Source organism: Oncorhynchus kisutch, linkage group LG8 (genome assembly GCF_002021735.2).
Source record: "Oncorhynchus kisutch isolate 150728-3 linkage group LG8, Okis_V2, whole genome shotgun sequence".
Lineage (NCBI taxonomy): Eukaryota > Metazoa > Chordata > Actinopteri > Salmoniformes > Salmonidae > Oncorhynchus > Oncorhynchus kisutch.
This window is the reverse complement of record NC_034181.2, coordinates 11913388-11934112: the sequence shown is the minus strand read 5'-3', so window position 1 is coordinate 11934112 and position 20725 is coordinate 11913388. Positions and strand designations below refer to the sequence as shown.

General features: G+C 45.2%; 1 protein-coding gene across 4 annotated transcripts in view; it reads right to left on the bottom strand.

The window, feature by feature from the left end:
• LOC109896189 (serine/threonine-protein kinase TAO3-like) overlaps positions 1-20725 on the bottom strand; it is a 152559-nt gene that overhangs the window by 1725 nt on the left and 130109 nt on the right. For all 4 annotated transcript variants that reach the window (XM_031829673.1, XM_031829674.1, XM_031829675.1 and 1 more), the window contains 6 exons: positions 13959-14195; positions 8823-8951; positions 5455-5658; positions 4748-4987; positions 4181-4393; positions 3287-3469 (listed from right to left, as the gene is read on the bottom strand). In XM_031829673.1, the coding sequence (XP_031685533.1) occupies positions 3287-3469; positions 4181-4393; positions 4748-4987; positions 5455-5658; positions 8823-8951; positions 13959-14195 (1206 nt within the window). The remainder of the gene's footprint in view (positions 1-3286; positions 3470-4180; positions 4394-4747; positions 4988-5454; positions 5659-8822; positions 8952-13958; positions 14196-20725) is intronic.

Below are 20725 nucleotides of genomic sequence, written 5' to 3'. Positions count from 1 at the left end.
AAATACACCTGCACTATTGCAGACATAAATACACCTGCACTATTGCAGACATAAATACACCTGCACTATTGCAGACATAAATACACCTGCACTATTGCAGACAGAAATACACCTGCACTAGTACAGACATAAATACACCTGCACTATTGCAGACATAAATACACCTGCACTATTGCAGACATAAATACACCTGCACTATTGCAGACATAAATACACCTGCACTATTGCAGACATAAATACACCTGCACTAGTACAGACATAAATACACCTGCACTATTGCAGACATAAATACACCTGCACTATTGCAGACATAAATACACCTGCACTATTGCAGACATAAATACACCTGCACTATTGCAGACATAAATACACCTGCACTATTGCAGACATAAATACACCTGCACTATTGCAGACATAAATACACCTGCACTATTGCAGACATAAATACACCTGCACTATTGCAGACATAAATACACCTGCACTATTGCAGACATAAATACACCTGCACTATTGCAGACATAAATACACCTGCACTATTGCAGACATAAATACACCTGCACTATTGCAGACATAAATACACCTGCACTAGTACAGACATAAATACACCTGCACTATTGCAGACATAAATACACCTGCACTATTGCAGACATAAATACACCTGCACTATTGCAGACATAAATACACCTGCACTATTGCAGACATAAATACACATGCACTAGTCATGATTTAGGACCAGACATTGACAGTGAAGCTTATCAACCCATTTTAGACGTCCGCAACTTTAATTCATTTTCAGTGTTCGGTTTGTATTGATTCATGATTTAATTCCATAAAGCCTTCAGCAACAGATTCCAACTAGCCCCTGAGTCACGTAATAGTCCAGACAGTGGATCGATATCTGCAGTTTGCACTTCTCTTTCATATGAAATGAAGCACATGAGCCTGGGGTGTGTTTATTAGGCACAAAATGGAAGAACACTTATTGAAACAGGAAGGGTCTGTCTACCTGAACTGGTCCAATAAGAAATGCTCATTTTAGTTTTCCATTGGAGAACGTTCAAAAAATTATTCTGTTACGTTCCCTGATTAATACAACCCTGATACTGGTTTCGATGATGCAATCTATTTCAGACAGATTGCAGGGAGACAGATGGTCAACAGATGGCACCACAGCACCACTGGTTGCATAACATTGTAAAGATACTACTGTCAACTGCTGCCTGGGCAACTGAAACTGGATCAGGGCGGCATGTTCCTTTGTTGTCCAGGAGCAATGACATCATTGCATTGGAAAAACTTTGTATTCTAGTCCCCCAAAAAAGCTAGTATTATGACTGATAAAGTGGCCTATGGTGAAATGATTCTATGCCATCAGCATCCACTGTTGGAAATGGTCAACAGCAGAGAGTAGTGAGTGGGGAGAGGAGCTGAAGGAAAAGGTGTTGTGACTCCAGATTGTATGACACAGAATGGAGTGTATGACTTGGTGAATACAACAGGGAAGTAGAGGCAGCGTCACTGAGTAAGTAACACCTTATTGTTGAGAATCTCCATATTACATATTATCAACAATCAATTATACATTTCCTTAACACTGCTTATGATTAAAATATAGAGAGCCTGTTGTAAGAATAACACATCAATGGTAACATCATGGGATTTTACAACAAAAAGCTGTGTGCATGACCAGTTTCATGGCCCTGGGTTATAAATCAGCGGTGAGTAAAATGTGTGTAAAGTCTGTCTGTCTGCATGCGTGTGCGCACGTACATCAGTGTCTGTCTGCGTTAACTCCGCCCTCCCCCATACCTTTTTTTGACATCTTTTGTGAAGGTGGGCTCTGCGTGTGTAAGTCTGTGTTTCTAACAGTCTGTGTCTCTGTGTGCATGCGTTGACTCTCTCCTCTCTACTAGGTAGGCTCTGTGGATCTAACGGTCTGTCTCTGTGACGCCTCCCCCTCTATCTTTTGTTCAAGGTGGGCTCTGTACAGCTCTCTGTGTGTGTATCTTTTGTTCGAGGTGGGCTCTGTACAGCTCTCTCTCTGTACCTTTTGTTCGACGTGGGCTCTGCGCAGCTCTCTCTCTGTACCTTTTGTTCAAGGTGGGCTCTGCGCAGCTCTCTCTCTGTACCTTTTGTTCAAGGTGGGCTCTGCGCAGCTCTCTCTCTGTACCTTTTGTTCAAGGTGGGCTCTGCGCAGCTCTCTCTCTGTACCTTTTGTTCAAGGTGGGCTCTGCGCAGCTCTCTCTCTGTACCTTTTGTTCAAGGTGGGCCCTGCGCAGCGCTCTGTCTGTCTCTCTGTCTCTCTCTGTACCTTTTGTTCAAGGTGGGCTCTGCACAGCGCTCTGTCTGTCTTTCTCTCTCTCTGTACCTTTTGTTCAAGGTGGGCTCTGCACAGCGCTCTGTCTGTCTCTCTGTCTCTCTCTGTACCTTTTGTTCAAGGTGGGCTCTGCACAGCGCTCTGTCTGTCTTTCTCTCTCTCTGTACCTTTTGTTCAAGGTGGGCTCTGCACAGCGCTCTGTCTGTCTCTCTCTCTCGCTGTACCTTTTGTTCAAGGTGGGCTCTGCACAGCGCTCTGTCTGTCTTTCTCTCTCTCTGTACCTTTTGTTCAAGGTGGGCTCTGCACAGCGCTCTGTCTGTCTTTCTCTCTCTCTGTACCTTTTGTTCAAGGTGGGCTCTGCACAGCGCTCTGTCTGTCTTTCTCTCTCTCTGTACCTTTTGTTCAAGGTGGGCTCTGCACAGCGCTCTGTCTGTCTCTCTGTCTCTCTCTGTACCTTTTGTTCAAGGTGGGCTCTGCACAGCGCTCTGTCTGTCTTTCTCTCTCTCTGTACCTTTTGTTCAAGGTGGGCTCTGCACAGCGCTCTGTCTGTCTCTCTCTCTCGCTGTACCTTTTGTTCAAGGTGGGCTCTGCACAGCGCTCTGTCTGTCTTTCTCTCTCTCTGTACCTTTTGTTCAAGGTGGGCTCTGCACAGCGCTCTGTCTGTCTTTCTCTCTCTCTGTACCTTTTGTTCAAGGTGGGCTCTGCACAGCGCTCTGTCTGTCTTTCTCTCTCTCTGTACCTTTTGTTCAAGGTGGGCTCTGCACAGCGCTCTGTCTGTCTTTCTCTCTCTCTGTACCTTTTGTTCAAGGTGGGCTCTGCACAGCGCTCTGTCTGTCTTTCTCTCTCTCTCTGTACCTTTTGTTCAAGGTGGGCTCTGCACAGCGCTCTGTCTGTCTTTCTCTCTCTCTCTGTACCTTTTGTTCAAGGTGGGCTCTGCACAGCGCTCTGTCTCTCTCTCTCTCTCTGTACCTTTTGTTCGAGGTGGGTTCTGCGAAGCGACACCTTGTGCTCCAGCTTCTGCTGCTCTCTGTCATGCTGGGCCTCGGTCTGCATCTTGATCTTACTCTGGTAGGCATTCAGCAGCTCCATCTCCTGCTGCAGCTGCTGCCTCAGAGCCTGGCACTCGGCTTCCTGGGCCTCGTCCAGACGCAGCTGAGAGGCAAGAGGAATAAAGAGATAGACCACAATAGAGAGAGAGGAATAAACAGACCCCAAGAGAGAGAAATGAGGAGTGATGGAACAGAAGTGAAGATAGGATGAGTGATGGAACAGAAGTGAAGATAGGATGAGTGATGGAACAGAAGAGGAGATAGGAGAAGTGATGGAACAGAAGAGAAGATAGGAGGAAGTGATGGAACAGAAGAGAAGATAGGAGGAGTGATGGAACAGAAGAGGAGATAGGAGGAAGTGATGGAACAGAAGAGGAGATAGGAGGAAGTGATGGAACAGAAGAGAAGATAGGAGGAAGTGATGGAACAGAAGATAAGATAGGAGGAGTGATGGAACAGAAGAGGAGATAGGAGGAAGTGATGGAACAGAAGAGGAGATAGGAGGAAGTGATGGAACAGAAGAGGAGATAGGAGGAAGTGATGGAACAGAAGAGGAGATAGGAGGAAATATGGGAATAACAGAAGCAGATTTACAAACTCCTACAATGACCAACATCTCCTACGGCTTGGGGACAAAATGATACAATTCTCCTATGGAACTATTCTTTCATTTTCATGTGCTATATTAGTATTAGATAAGATCTTTAACATGTATATGAATCTTTGAGATTGATATAAAAAAATGATCAAATATCAGCATCACTGCTCACAAATCCTCATCATAACACCCGTCCTCCATTTTAAGGCGACTCACCGCCTGCGATGCCATCATCTCGTTGATGCTCTGTTCATACTGCTCGGCCAGGATGGCCAGCTTCCTGGTCTGCTCCTCCTTCAGGGCCTTGAGGACCACCTTGTGCTCGCTCTTGGGCGTCACCTCCATCTGGTGGTGTCTCAGGGCCTTGTACTGACGCGTCTGGACCTTACACGTGTCCTGGAACTGTTTCTTAATCTGCAGCTCCATGGCCTGGTGGAAATGGAGAGGACATTGGAACTACCACTGAGAATTTCCCCTTTTTCAGGACTGCCTTTACTAGCTGCACCCTAACCCTCACATTTAGGTTCATATCATCCAATACCTGGTTACATCAGAGCATTTTCCTTGAGAACACCTAATGTAGCTACCAATGCAGTGTAATGTAGCTACCAATGCAGCCTAAAGTAGCTACCAATGCAGCCTAAAGTAGCTACCAATGCAGCCTAATGTAGCTACCAATGCAGCCTAATGTAGCTACCAATGCAGCCTAATGTAGCTACCAATGCAGCCATCACATTCCCAGGGATACATTCACTAGCTAGCTGCACCTGGAGTAGCCGTCACCTTAAGGTTCTTGGGCTGCTGCCGTAGCTCCAGAACGTGCTTGCGGCGGAGCTCTCTCTCGCGCCGGTTGTTGTATTCTATCTGGTTCTCCAGTTCTGTCTGGTGCTGCAGGCGGATCAGGTCCATGCGCAGCTTCTGAAGGGTTTTCAGCTGACGATGCTCCAGCTCCTGGGTGGACTCGTCCTGTCTGATCAGCATGGCATGCTCCATCTCCTTCTGGGTCTTCTTCTTGTTCAGCTCCTGGAGAGAGAGAGACATGGGGAGGGAGAGATAGAGAAAAGGAGGGATAGATGGGGGAGATAGGGATTATCATGGCCATCCAATGATTAAAACATTGCTTTTATATGGACACTGGATGATGAGAACCTACTGCCATTTGGTCAGGAGCTGATCAGTATCTTGTGGTGTCGTTTTATTGACATTACCTACCTACCTACCTATCCCCCCCCATTTTTCATGTTACAGAAGCCATTCGAGGACAACATTGACCCTGGGAATGTTATGGATAAGCAGTTGGACATGTGATTTTCATATCCCTACTGAATTGCAGTGTCCACTGCACACCACTTCAGACTGAACTTGAACTAAAATGTGTGTCTATCTATACAAGATACTGTACATCCCAGTCATTCTTCACACAATGTCACCCAGTTCGCCTGGCCTCTCGTTTGAAATGGCTATCTGTACATCTATACAATATCCAGTACCTCTCGTATCTGCTCCTGTTCCAACGCATGCCTCTTGATCATGACTTTGCGTTTGAAGCCTCTGCAGTTCCTGTCGTAGAAGACCCTCTGTTGGCTCAGAACCTGGGCCTCCTCCTCAGCCTGGCTGTGTTGCAGGTTCTCCTTGTGCTTGGACAGGCGCTCCTGCTTCTCCTTCTTAGTGGTGTGGTGGTCTTCATTCATCTCCTGGAAGATGGGAAGAGAGACAGAGGAGATTTTTACAGATATATAACGGTCCGTGATATACATGTTCTCCTGTCTAATGGTCAGGTGTGCAGCAGATCCTCTTATTATCTAAAGATATATAGGGTCCTCTAGAGCCATGTATCTAGAGTTGGGCCAATGAGGTTTCTGCATTATGATGCATTTACATAACACTTCCAACATTCTATGACAGGCATATTAGCTCCACATTAACAGTACAGGTTGCGATAAAGAGGTCAATGGAACGCACACCATGGAGGATAGAAGGACGCTGGATTGGCACACATTCAACAAATCTGATCTAACAAAGCGGACATTCGTCAAAACCGTCATGATTGATGTATTGTAACAGGTCTACCATGTGGTTACTAAAATCTGATTTGGATATATGTGGCAGATCTCACCGCATTACATTTAGAAGTCGTCCCTTTTCAGATTTAGAAGCGACTGCTAAATGCAGTCTCTCCCGTTCATGTAAACTGGTAGCGTAGCTAGCATTAGGAAATCGATGGTGGTAGCCAGTCGATTTTAACAAATGCAGTTGATTGGTGACGATAACATGAACATGTATTGGGGTTGACATCTATACAGTATTATACTCCGGTTTTTATCCCAACATAGTGTTAAGTACATATACAGTATATCACAAAAGTGAGTACACCCCTCACATTTTTGTAAATATTTGAGTATATCTTTTCATGTGACAACACTAGAGAAATGACACTTTGCTACAATGTAAAGTAGTGAGTGTACAGCTTGTATCACAGTGTAAATTTGCTGTCCCCTCAGAATAACTCAACACACAGTCATTAATGTCTAAACCGCTGGCAACAAAAGTTAGTACACCCCTAAGTGAAAATGTCCAAATTGGGCCCAAATTGAACTCCATGCCCAAGAGGGTTAAGGCAGTGCTGGAAAATGATGGTGGCCACACAAAATATTGACAATTTGGGCCCAATTTGGACATTTTCACTTAGGGGTGTACTCACTTTTGTTGCCAGCGGTTTAGACATTAATGGCTGTGTGTTGAGTTATTTTGAGTGGACAGCAAATTTACACTGTGATACAAGCTGTACACTCACTACTTTACATTGTAGCAAAGTGTCTTTCTTCAGTGTTGTCACATGAAAAGGTATACTCAAATATTTACAAAAATGTGAGGGGTGTACTCACTTTTGTGATATACTGTATATACAGTAGCCTAAATGTAGGCAAATTTTGCTGGGGTGATTTGAGATTATGGATCTTTCCCCAACGCGTTTCCATGGCATTTCCATTGTTTTTGTCGAGTTATTAAATTAATAGAGGGGCAATGTCATAAACCCTGAAAGTTCAGGAATGAGGTGAAATTGGTAGCCATATTGGTCAGGGAGAAATCCAAACCAATCTAATTGGAAATAAATGGCAGTATAGAGGCATAATCCTGGTTTTATTTATGCAGGAAAATAAAAGTAAGACGTGATATATCAGAAATTGTGTAATAGAATTGTCAACCTAAAACATTGTCATATGATTATAGAGTTTATACAGGTTTTATAAAAAATGTCTGTATAAATAGCCTATAAACAGTCAACATTTGGTTTTCTTGGAAAGCTGTGACGCTATTATATGATACAATATCAGTACTTGTTGCATTTACAACATGTCTAAGTCCTGTCATCAACTGATTTCAGCCAGTGTATTGACTGCATTGTTTGAATGGAATGTTGGCATATTGGCAGTTAATTTGAAAAAAATATATATATATATTCCTCTAAAAATGGCTGGCTAGCGATCAAACAAACATTCTTCAAATTCATTATTTTACACAATATCTTATCACCGGACTGGAAAACCATGGTTGACCAACTCCCTGACCAAAATGGCTGACCTTTATCCCATCATAAGAAGGTTAACGTCCATTATCGTATTCTAATTCCTAATTCTATGATTTAAACAATGCTATGTAACTGAATGTCTAGAATCAGAGCAATGTCTATTAACTGAGATGGCCTAGTTCTGTTCACAACAATGGATCCAGTTCTGAGAAACAGTGCATCAAGGTTGTTAGAAACACAATGTGTGTAGTGAGTGGGAGGAGTGACTCAATGATCAAACATACTGTACTTGTGTATGTTTGTGTGTGTTTGTATGTGTGTGTGTGTGTGTGTGTAGTGAGTGGGAGGAGTGACTCAATGATCAAACATACTGTACTTGTGTATGTTTGTGTGTGTTTGTATGTGTGTGTGTGTGTGTAGTGAGTGGGAGGAGTGACTCAGCTACTCCTCAGTGAAATGAAAATGCACAATGATCAAACATACTGTACTTGTGTATGTTTGTGTGTGTTTGTATGTGTGTGTGTGTGTGTGTGTAGTGAGTGGGAGGAGTGACTCAGCTCCTCCTCAGTGAAATGAAAATGCACAATGATCAAACATACTGTACTTGTGTATGTTTGTGTGTGTTTGTATGTGTGTGTGTGTGTGTAGTGAGTGGGAGGAGTGACTCAGCTCCTCCTCAGTGAAATGAAAATGCACAATGATCAAACATACTGTACTTGTGTATGTTTGTGTGTGTTTGTATGTGTGTGTGTGTGTGTGTAGTGAGTGGGAGGAGTGACTCAGCTCCTCCTCAGTGAAATGAAAATGCACAATGATCAAACATACTGTACTTGTGTATGTTTGTGTGTGTTTGTATGTGTGTGTGTGTGTGTAGTGAGTGGGAGGAGTGACTCAGCTCCTCCTCAGTGAAATGAAAATGCACAATGATCAAACATACTGTACTTGTGTATGTTTGTGTGTGTTTGTATGTGTGTGTGTGTGTGTAGTGAGTGGGAGGAGTGACTCAGCTCCTCCTCAGTGAAATGAAAATGCACAATGATCAAACATATACAAGTACAGTATGTTTGTGTGTGTGTTTGTGTGTGCGTGTATTCTTAGGATGGTTGTTTCCACCCATCGCAATACATAGTAGATGTGTCATGGGTGCTGAGATTATTCCTACTGTAGAGGCATTATATGAGGGTACAGTACTGTACTAGCTAGCTAGAGGACATAAAGTGTTGCATTGCGACCTCTAATCTTTCCTTGCAGCGCTTGTACTAAGGATCGATTAAACTCTGCTCAATACAGAGCATATAGTGTGAGGCTAGGAAAGGGGGAATAAAGGACCTCTTTCATCTTCTCCTTGCAGAGCTTGTACTGCTTCTTCTGATTATCTAGGAAGGTGGTGAGCTCCTTCTTCTGCTGCGACACGATCTGCTGCTGGAACTTCTTCTCATCTGATGACATTGTCTTCATCTGAGGGGAAATAAGAGAGAGGGAGACAGAGGGGGGGGGGGAGAGACAGTGAGTGTAATGTTTACTGTTCATTTTCATTGTTTATTTCACTTTTGTTTATTATCTAGTTCACTTGCTTTGGCAATGTTAACATATGTTCCCCATGACAATAAAGCCCTCAAATTGAATTGAGAAACAGGGGGGTGGGGGGTGGGGGGGGGGGTGGGGGGGGAGGAGTAGGGAGAGAGAGAGGAGTAGAGAGAGAGAGGGGAGAGAGAGAGAGAGAAAGATGGGGAGAGAGAGAGAAAGAGAGGGGTGGGGGGGAGAGAGAAAGAGAGGGGTGGGGGGAGAGAGGCACAGATAATAGTTAGCTATGAAGGGGCCTTGTATGGGAGAGAGGCACACAGGGAGAAAACAACACATGGCTAATGTTGTTTTGCTAGCAAGCTACCGGTCTGTTAGTGGTGTTAGTGTTAAGTATTGTTAGAGTATAGTGCATTCTGAAACTAATTCAGACCCCTTCACTTTTTCCACATTTTGTTACATTACAGCCTTATTCTAAAATTGATTGAATAATAGTTTTCCTCAATCTACACACAACACCCCATAATGACAAAGCGAAAAACATATATATATATTTTTTGCAAATGTATAAAAAAATAAAGAACAGAAATACCTAGTATTCAGATCCTATGCTATGAGACTCGAAATTGAACTCAGGTGCATCCTGTTTCCATTGATCATCCTTGAGGTGTTTCTACAACCTGATTGGATTCCACCTGTGGTAAATTCAGTTGATTGGGCATGATTTGCTAAAGGCACACACCTGTCTATATAAAGGTCCAACAGTTGACAGTGCATGTCAGAGCAAAAACCAAAGGAATTGTCCGTAGAGATTTGAGATAGGATTGTGTTGAGGCACAGATCTGGAGAAGGGCCCTAAAACATTTCTGCAGCATTGAAAGTCCCCTAGAACACAGTGGCCTCCATAATTCTTAAATGGAAGAAGTTTGGAACGATCAAGACTCTTCCTAGAACTGGTCGCCAGGCCAAACTGAGCAATTGGGGGAGAAGGGCACCGCTCATCACCTGGCCAATACCATCCCTACGGTAAAGCATGGTGGCAGCATCATGCTGTTGGGATGTTTTTCAGTGGCAGGGACTGGGAGATTAGCCAGGATCGAAGGAAAGACGAACGGAGCAAAGTACAGAGAGATCTTTGATGAAAACCTGCTCCAAAACGCTCAGGACCTCAGACTGGGGCGAAGGTTAACCTTCCAACAGGACAACGACCCTAAGCACACAGCCTAGGACAAGTCTCCGGGACAAGTTTCTGAATGTTCTCGAGTGGCCCAGCCAGAGCCTGGTCTTGAACCCGACCGAACATCTCTGGAGACCTGAAAATAGCTGTGCAGCGACGCTCCCCATCCAACATGACAGAGCTTGAGAGCATCTGCAGAGAAGAATGACAAACTCCCCAAATACAGGTGTGCCAAGCTTGTAGTGTCATATCCAAGAAGACTCAGTAGCCTCGGTTTTTCGGATGACTGCCTTGCCTGGTTCACCAATTACTTTGCAGACAGAGTTCAGTGTGTCAAATCGGAGGGCATGCTGTCCGGTCCTCTGGCAGTCTCTATGGGGGTGCCACAGGGTTCAATTCTCGGGCCGACTCTTTTCTCTGTGTTTATCAATGATGTTGCTCTTGCTGCGGGCGATTCCCTGATCCACCTCTACGCAGACGACACCATTCTATATACTTTCGGCCCGTCTTTGGACACTGTGCTATCTAACCTCCAAACAAGCTTCAATGCCATACAACACTCCTTCCGTGGCCTCCAACTGCTCTTAAACGCTAGTAAAACCAAATGCATGCTTTTCAACCGGTCGCTGCCTGCACCTGCATGCCCGACTAGCATCACCACCCTGGATGGTTCCGACCTAGAATATGTGGACGTCTATAAGTACCTAGGTGTCTGGCTAGACTGCAAACTCTCCTTCCAGACTCATATCAAACATCTCCAATCGAAAATCAAATCAAGAGTCGGCTTTCTATTCCGCAACAAAGCCTCCTTCACTCACGCCGCCAAGCTTACCCTAGTAAAACTGACTATCCTACCGATCCTCGACTTCGGCGATGTCATCTACAAAATGGCTTCCAACACTCTACTCAGCAAACTGGATGCAGTCTATCACAGTGCCATCCGTTTTGTCACTAAAGCACCTTATACCACCCACCACTGCGACTTGTATGCTCTAGTCGGCTGGCCCTCGCTACATATTCGTCGCCAGACCCACTGGCTCCAGGTCATCTACAAGTCTATGCTAGGTAAAGCTCCGCCTTATCTCAGCTCACTGGTCACGATGGCAACACCCATCCGTAGCACGCGCTCCAGCAGGTGTATCTCACTGATCATCCCTAAAGCCAACACCTCATTTGGCCGCCTTTCGTTCCAGTACTCTGCTGCCTGTGACTGGAACGAATTGCAAAAATCGCTGAAGTTGGAGACTTTTATCTCCCTCACCAACTTCAAACATCAGCTATCTGAGCAGCTAACCGATCGCTGCAGCTGTACATAGTCTATTGGTAAATAGCCCACCCTTTTCACCTACCTCATCCCCATACTGTTTTTATTTATTTACTTTTCTGCTCTTCTGCACACCAATATCTCTACCTGTACATGACCATCTGATCATTTATCACTCCAGTGTTAATCTGCAAAATTGTAATTATTTGCCTACCTCCTCATGCCTTTTGCACACATTGTATATAGACCCCCCCTTTGTTTTCTACTGTGTTATTGACTTGTTAATTGTTTACTCCATGTGTAACTCTTTGTTGTATGCTCACACTGCTATGCTTTATCTTGGCCAGGTCGCAGTTGCAAATGAGAACTTGTTCTCAACTAGCCTACCTGGTTAAATAAAGGTGTTATCAACTAGCCTACCTGGTTAAATAAAGGTGTTCTCAACTAGCCTACCTGGTTAAATAAAGGTGTTATCAACTAGCCTACCTGGTTAAATAAAGGTGTTCTCAACTAGCCTACCTGGTTAAATAAAGGTGTTCTCAACTAGCCTACCTGGTTAAATAAAGGTGTTCTCAACTAGCCTACCTGGTTAAATAAAGGTGTTCTCAACTAGCCTACCTGGTTAAATAAAGGTGTTCTCAACTAGCCTACCTGGTTAAATAAAGGTGAAATAAAATAAAAAATATAAAAAATAAACTCGAGGCTGTAATTGCTGCCAAAGGTGCTTCAACAAAGTATTGAGTAAAGGGTCTGAATACTTATGTAGATGTTTTGCTTTGTCATTCTCGAGTCCTGTGTGTAGATTAATGAGGGAAAAAAACTATAGAATCTATTTATGAATAAGGCTGTAACGTAACGAAATGTGTATAAAATGAAGGGGTCTCAATACTTTCCGAATGTACTGTAAACTAACACCATTAACAGACAGGTAGCTTGCTAGTGGACGTGATAGTGGACGTGCTAGTGGACGTGTTAGTGGTAGTGGACGTGTTAGTGCTAGTGGACGTGTTAGTGCTAGTGGACATGTTAGTGGACGTGCTAGTGGTAGTGGACGTGTTAGTGGACGTGGTAGTGGACGTGTTAGTGCTAGTGGACGTTTTAGTGGACGTGTTAGTGGACGTGCTAGTGGACGTGCTAGTGGACGTGTTAGTGCTAGTGGACGTGCTAGTGGACATCCTAGTGGATGAGTTCGTGCTAGTGGACGTGCTAGTGGACGTGTTAGTGGACATGTTAGTGGACATGTTAGTGTTAGTGGACATGCTAGTGAACGTGTTAGTGGACGTGCTAGTGGACATGTTAGTGTTAGTGTACGTGCTAGTGGACGTGCTAGTGGATGAGTTCGTGCTAGTGGACATGTTAGTGGAAATGCTAGTGGACGTGCTAGTGGACGTGTTAGTGGACATGTTAGTGGACATGCTAGTGAACGTGTTAGTGGACGTGCTAGTGGACGTGCTAGTGGACGTGCTAGTGGACGTGCTAGTGGATGTGTTAGTGGACGTGCTAGTGGACGTGCTAGTGGACGTGCTAGTGGACATGTTAGTGTTAGTGGACGTGCTAGTGTACGTGCTAGTGGACGTGCTAGTGGATGTGCTAGTGGACATGTTAGTGTTAGTGGACGTGCTAGTGTACGTGCTAGTGGACGTGCTAGTGTACGTGCTAGTGTACGTGCTAGTGGACATCCTAGTGGATGAGTTCGTGCTAGTGGACATGTTAGTGGAAATGCTAGTGGACGTGCTAGTGGATGTGTTAGTGGATGTGTTAGTGGACATTTTAGTGGACATGTTAGTGTTAGTGGAAATGCTAGTGGACGTGCTAGTGGATGTGTTAGTGGATGTGTTAGTGGACATTTTAGTGGACATGTTAGTGTTAGTGGACATGCTAGTGAACGTGTTAGTGGACGTGCTAGTGGACATGTTAGTGTTAGTGGACATGCTAGTGGATGTGTTAGTGGACATGCTAGTGGACGTGTTAGTGGACATGCTAGTGGACGTGTTAGTGGACATGCTAGTGGATGTGTTAGTGGACATGCTAGTGGATGTGTTAGTGGACATGCTAGTGGACGTGCTAGTGGAAATGCTAGTGGACGTGCTAGTGGACTTGTTAGTGGACTTGTTAGTGCTAGTGGACGTGTTAGTGGACTTGTTAGTGCTAGTGGACGTGTTAGTGGACGTGCTAGTGGACGTGTTAGTGGACTTGTTAGTGTTAGTGGACGTGCTAGTGGACATGCTAGTGGACGTGCCAGTGGACGTGTTAGTGGACGTGCCAGTGGACGTGCCAGTGGACGTGCTAGTGGACGTCAAGGAGGGAATGTGACCATGGAGGTTAATCTGCATAGTTACAGATGAACTGTTGTGGTTTTTAACAGCTTCTTGACATTGGGTGGCAGCAATGCCTAACCCATAACATGAACAAGGGATCGTTTCCCTCTCCCCAGACACCTTCTTTGATTGGACAATAATTGCACTTCTCCAGGACAGGAAAAGACAGTACCCCCCAGACCCACCTCTTTTTCACAGTGGATGGTGTGTCTTTTGGCCAGTTTCTCTAGCTCTATATAGGCATTGTTGGCCTGAGTCTCCACCTCCTTCTGCAACTTCAGTCTGTGTTCGTCCATCTCTGCCTTCAGCTTGTTCTCTAGAGCGATCAGCTGCTTCTGGTGCTGCCGTCTCATCCGTTTATAACCTGACATCTGCTCCCGCAGCTCATTCTCCTGCTCGTGCTGATGGATCTGCTTGGTTACCTGTGGGGGGGATTCAATCAATCAACCAACTAATCGCAAAGGTAGTTAGGACAACTGAGGTCATAGGTCAAACAGTATGGGATACACAAAGGCACTATCTCAATGACAAAAATCGGTCCTCTCCAATTCTACTGCGCTTCATCTGCAATGATTGGAAAGGAGGGAGGAGTAGATCCAACATTATAAAGGAGGGAGGAACAGATCAACATTATAAAGGAGGGAGGAGTAGATCAACATTATAAAGAAGGGAGGAGTAGATCAACATTATAAAGGAGGGAGGAACAGATCAACATTATAAAGGAGGGAGGAACAGATCAACATTATAAAGGAGGGAGGAACAGATCAACATTATAAAGGAGGGAGGAGTAGATCAACATTATAAAGGAGGGAGGAGTAGATCCAACATTATAAAGGAGGGAGGAGTAGATCAACATTATAAAGGAGGGAGGAGTAGATCAACATTATAAAGGAGGGAGGAGTAGATCAACATTATAAAGGAGGGAGGAATAGATCCAACATTAGCAAGGAGGGAGGAGTAGATCAACATTAGAAAAGAGGGAGGAGTAGATCAACATTATAAAGGAGGGAGGAGTAGATCCAATATAAGAAAGGAGGGAGGAGTAGATCCAATATAAGAAAGGAGGGAGGAGTAGATCCAACATTATAAAGGAAGGAGGAGTAGATCCAATATAAGAAAAGGAGGGAGGATTAGATCCAACATAAGAAAGGAGGGAGGAGTAGATCCAACATTATAAAGGAGGGAGGAGTAGATCAACATTATAAAGGAGGGAGGAGTAGATCCAATATAAGAAAGGAGGGAGGAGTAGATCCAACATTATAAAGGAAGGAGGAGTAGATCCAATATAAGAAAAGGAGGGAGGATTAGATCCAACATAAGAAAGGAGGGGGGAATAGATCAACATTATAAAGGAGGGAGGAGTAGATCAACATTATAAAGGAGGGAGGGGTAGATCAACATTATAAAGGAGGGAGGAGTAGATCAACATTAGAAAGGAGGGAGGAGTAGATCAACATTATAAAGGAGGGAGGAGTAGATCAACATTAGAAAGGAGGGAGGAGTAGATCAACATTATAAAGGAGGGAGGAGTAGATCAACATTATAAAGGAGGGAGGAGTAGATCAACATTATAAAGGAGGGAGGAGTAGATCAACATTATAAAGGAGGGAGGAGTAGATCAACATTAGAAAGGAGGAAGGAGTAGATCAACATTAGAAAGGAGGGAGGAGTAGATCAACATTAGAAAGGAGGGAGGAGTAGATCAACATTATAAAGGAGGGAGATATAGATCAACATTAGAAAAGAGGGAGGATTAGATCCAACACTAGAAAAGAGGTAGGAGTAGATCCAACATTAGAGAAGAGGTAGGAGTAGATCAACATTATAAAGGAGGGAGGATTAGATCCAACATTAGAAAGGAGGGAGGAGTAGATCAACATTATAAAGGAGGGAGGAGTAGATCAACATTATAAAGGAGGGAGGAGTAGATCCAACATTAGCAAGGAGGGAGGAGTAGATCAACATTATAAAGGAGGGAGGAATAGATCCAACATTAGCAAGGAGGGAGGAGTAGATCCAACATTAGCAAGGAGGGAGGAGTAGATCAACATTATAAAGGAGGGAGGAGTAGATCCAACATTAGCAAGGAGGGAGGAGTAGATCCAACATTAGAAAGGAAGGAGTAGATCGACATTGGAAAGGAGGGAGGAGTAGATCAACATTATAAAGGAGGGAGGAGTAGATCAACATTATAAAGGAGGGAGGAGTAGATCCAACATTAGAAAGGAGGAGATACAATAATTGTCTTCTATATATACCAAAATACCCTGTTCATACAGATCTAATTTAAATCCAACCGGTTAATCAATGTAGATTGACTTCATGAGTGGACTATGATGACATGTGATTTACATTGGTTAGGTCAGCCAAAGTCGAGTCAAGTTAGTCCAAGTCACAACATAAAGAGTCAAGCAGACAAACAAAACAAACCTGACAAAAGGGATTGTCCAGATCCCCATAGTAGTCCCTCATCTTCTCATAACTCATTTTCTTAAGCCCAAGCATCATGGCTACGTTCATGTTCAACAACCATGCGAGCACCCAGAAACCATGTGTGCCATATCCTACACCCGAACCCCTCAGCTCAGCTTTACCCAGACAAGCAACAAACCCACTGGTTGGTTAACGTTGAGACAAACGTCTTTGGAGAAACGCAGTGGCTGTGGGCTACCCCCGGGGCAGCTTCACTGGGGCAGCTACACCGGGGCAGGCGTGTGAACTGTGAATGAGGTAGAGAGAGGGAGCGGACTCCATTGGCAGGCAGAACAGAGGGGGCTCTTTTGGGGGCCGAGCAGCCTGCGTTCAGCAGGTGGGTCACATGAAAGCCTCTTTGAGAGAGGGAGAGAAGGAGGCAGAAAGAGAGAAGTAGAGAGAGGGTGAGAGAGAGATCCCCTCCTAATTGAGTCAGAAAGGAAGATAGAGAAGGGGCTGAGAAAGGGGAGCGATGGGGAGAGAAAGAGAGAGAGATAAGTAGAGAAAGGGTGAAAGAGAGATTCCCTCCTAAACTATCTGAATCAATACCTCCACTGTGATGCAGGGACAATCCTAATCACTTGCTTTCACCTTGCTGCCATCACAGGCCAAGTCACGTCATGTGATCGCCATTCACAGGCTGGGCTCAAAGAAGGGAAATACGATCCAGGGGGGAACACTTCCAGGTCAAAGGTTAAGATTTATTTGATTGTGAGGACATTTTTGATTTGTTTAGCTGACCTTTCGCCAGGTAAGCTACTCGGCCAATGACCTGGTTGATCAAGGGAGCCTTGATGTGTGTTTTGAATAAAAGTATTATTTATTTTCAACATGTGTTATACACTCAATGTACAAAACATTAGAAACACCTTCCTAATATTGAGTTGCACCCTCTTTTGCCCTCAGCACAGACAACATTTGTTGGGGACTCTACAAGGTGGCGAAAGCGTTCAACAGGGATGATGGCCCATGTTGACTCCAATTTGTCTGGATGTCCTTTTGGTGGTGGACCATTCTTGATACACACAGGAAACTGTTGAGGGTGAAAAACCCAACAGCATTGCAGTTCTTGACCCAAACTGGTGAGCCTGGCACCTACCCCGTTCAAAGGCACTTAAATATTTTGTCTTGCCTATTCACCATTTGAATGGCACACATACAAACTCCATGTATGTTGTCTCAAGTCTTAAAAATCCTTATTTTACCTGTCTTCTCCCCTTCATCTACACTGATTGAAGCAGATTTAACAAGTGACATCAATAAGGGATCATAGCTTTCACCTGCATCAGATGACCTGGCCTCCACAATCACCCGACCTCAACCCAATTGAGATGGTTTGGGATGAGTTTGACTGCAGAGTGAAGGAAAAGCAGCCAACAAGTGCTCATCATATGTGGGAACTCCTTCAAGACTGTTGGAAAAGCATCCCAGTTGAAACTGGTTGAGAGAATGCCAAGAGTGTGCAAAGCTGTCATCAAGGCAAAGGGTGGCGCTATTTGAAGAATCTCAAATATATATATATATATCCTCCTCTCTCCTTCATTCACATTCCTCTCCTTCTGTCACATTCCTCTCCTTCAGTCACATTCCTCTCCTTCTCCCTCCTTCAGTCACATTCCTCTCCTTCAGTCACATTCCTCTCATTCAGTCACATTCCTCTCCTTCAGTCACATTCCTCTCCTTCAGTCACATTCCTCTCCTTCAGTCACATTCCTCTCCTTCAGTCACATTCCTCTCATTCAGTCACATTCCTCTCCTTTAGTCACATCCCTCTCCTTCTCCCTCCTTCAGTCACATTCCTCTCCTCCAGTCACATCCCTCTCCTTCTCCCTCCTTCAGTCACATTCCTCTCCTCCAGTCACATTCCTCTCCTCCAGTCACATTCCTCTCCTTCTCCCTCCTTCAGTCACATTCCTCTCCTTCAGTCACATTCCTCTCCTTCAGTCACATTCCTCTCCTTCAGTCACATCCCTCTCCTTCTCCCTCCTTCAGTCACATTCCTCTCCTCCAGTCACATCCCTCTCCTTCTCCCTCCTTCAGTCACATTCCTCTCCTCCAGTCACATTCCTCTCCTCCAGTCACATTCCTCTCCTTCTCCCTCCTTCAGTCACATTCCTCTCCTTCAGTCACATTCCTCTCCTTCAGTCACATTCCTCTCCTTCTCCCTCCTTCAGTCACATTCCTCTCCTCTCTCTCCTTCAGTCACATTCCCCTCCTTCTCTCTCTCCTTCAGTCACATTGCTCTCCTCTCTCTCCTTCAGTCACATTCCTCTCCTCTCTCTCCTTCAGTCACATTCCTCTCCTCTCTCTCCTTCAGTCACATTCCTCTCCTCTCTCTCCTTCAGTCACATTCCTCTCCTCTCTCTCCTTCAGTCACATTCCTCTCCTCTCTCTCATTCAGTCACATTCCTCTCCTCTCTCTCCTTCAGTCACATTCCTCTACTTCTCCCTCCTTCAGTCACATTCCTCTCCTCTCTCTCCTTCAGTCACATTCCCCTCCTTCTCTCTCTCCTTCAGTCACATTCCCCTCCTTCTCTCTCTCCTTCAGTCACATTCCTCTCCTCTCTCTCCTTCAGTCACATTCCTCTCCTCTCTCTCCTTCAGTCACATTCCTCTCCTTCTCTGTACTTCATTCTTATTCCTCTCGGCCTACTTGACTGGCTCTCTTGTCCATCTGTCTGTCTGTTTGTTAATCTGTCTATTCTCTCATGTTCTTTTCCTTTAGTCTCCCTCCCTCCATTGTGTGTATGTTTTTCTCCACTCTGTCCATCCCATTTATTTTCTCCCTCCCTCTACATTGTCATCCCCCCCCCTCTACATTGGCATCCCCCCCTCTACATTGTCACCCCCCCCCCCCTACATTGTCACCCCCCCCCCCTACATTGTCATCTCCCCCCCCTATATTGTCATCTCCCCCCTCCCTCTACATTGTCATCCCCCCCCTCTACATTGTCATCATCCCCCCCCCCCCCACATTGTCACCCCCCCTACATTGTCATCTCCCCCCTCCCTCTACATTGTCATCTCCCCCCTCCCTCTACATTGTCATCCCCCCCTCTACATTGTCATCACCCCCCCCCCCCACATTGTCACCCCCCCTATATTGTCATCTCCCCCCTCCCTCTACATTGTCATCCCCCCCCTCTACATTGTCATCATCTCCCCCCCCCACATTGTCACCCCCCCCCTACATTGTCATCTCCCCCCTCCCTCTACATTGTCATCTCCCCCCTCCCTCTACATTGTCATCCCCCCCTCTACATTGTCATCACCCCCCCCCCCCCCCACATTGTCATCTCCCCCCCTCCCTCTACATTGTCATCTCCCCCTCCCCCCCCTCTACCTGTTCTTTCCAGTCTGAGCGAGCAGTGCCGGGTCCATCAGGGGACATGTGCCCGCCTCACGGCGGCAGAAAGCGATGATGTCATCGACTCATTGCAGCAGCAACAGACTCCACGCTGTCTGAATGCAACTTATACCTACCGCAATGGGGAATCAACACCACAATACCCTGCCTCATAAAACAACAACCACGTGAACAACCAATTCACTTAACCAATTCACTTAACCAATTCATTTGATTAACAGTCAGAGCGCTGATTTCACACTATTTCTAAAATATCAAATAAACACTACCTATGGCAGTCAGAACCAAGTATCCAGTAAACCAAGAGTCCAGAACCAGAACACAGTAAACCCCAGTCAGTAAATCTAGCCTAACACATGGCATGTAAAGGACATTGCCAGTCCAGGGCTTAAAACCAGTGGGAGGACAGACAGACCAAAGACACCATTGAATCCAGTGGGAGGAGACAGACAGACCATAGACACCATTGAATCCAGTGGGAGGAGACAGACAGACCATAGACACCATTGCAACTGACTGACTGCTTACTGGAGCCTTGTATCCATGACAACATACATGGAGAGAGAAAGAGCGAGAGAGAGAGAGAGAGGCAGGGAGGGTAATCTCACTCCACACTGCACCCCTCCAGACTTAAGACAGAGGGGGTCGGAGTATTTATTTTGATTTATTTAACTAGGCAAGTCAGTTAAGAACAAATTCTTATTTACATGACGACATACCCGGACGGCACTGTGCCAATTGTGTGCCGCCCTATGGGACTGCCAATCACGGCCGGATGTGACTCAGCCTGGATTCGAACCAGGGACTGTAGTGTCGCCTCTTGCACTGAGATGTAGTGCTTTAGACCGCTGCACCACTCGGGAACCCCAAGAGAGTGATATATTAGCAAGGGGAAAAGTACAGGAGAGAATGAGCGAGGGAGGGAGAGAAGGAGAGAGAGGTGAAGAGGAGCGGAAGCAGAGTGAAGGACCGGGAGAACACAAAGGGGTTGAGTGAGTGGAAGGACACAGAGAGGGAGGGAGCGAGGGAGAGAAAGAAGAGTGGGAACAAGAGAAAGAATACAAAAGGAAATAGGAAGCTAGAGGGAGACAGCGTGTGAGACACAAAGGAAAG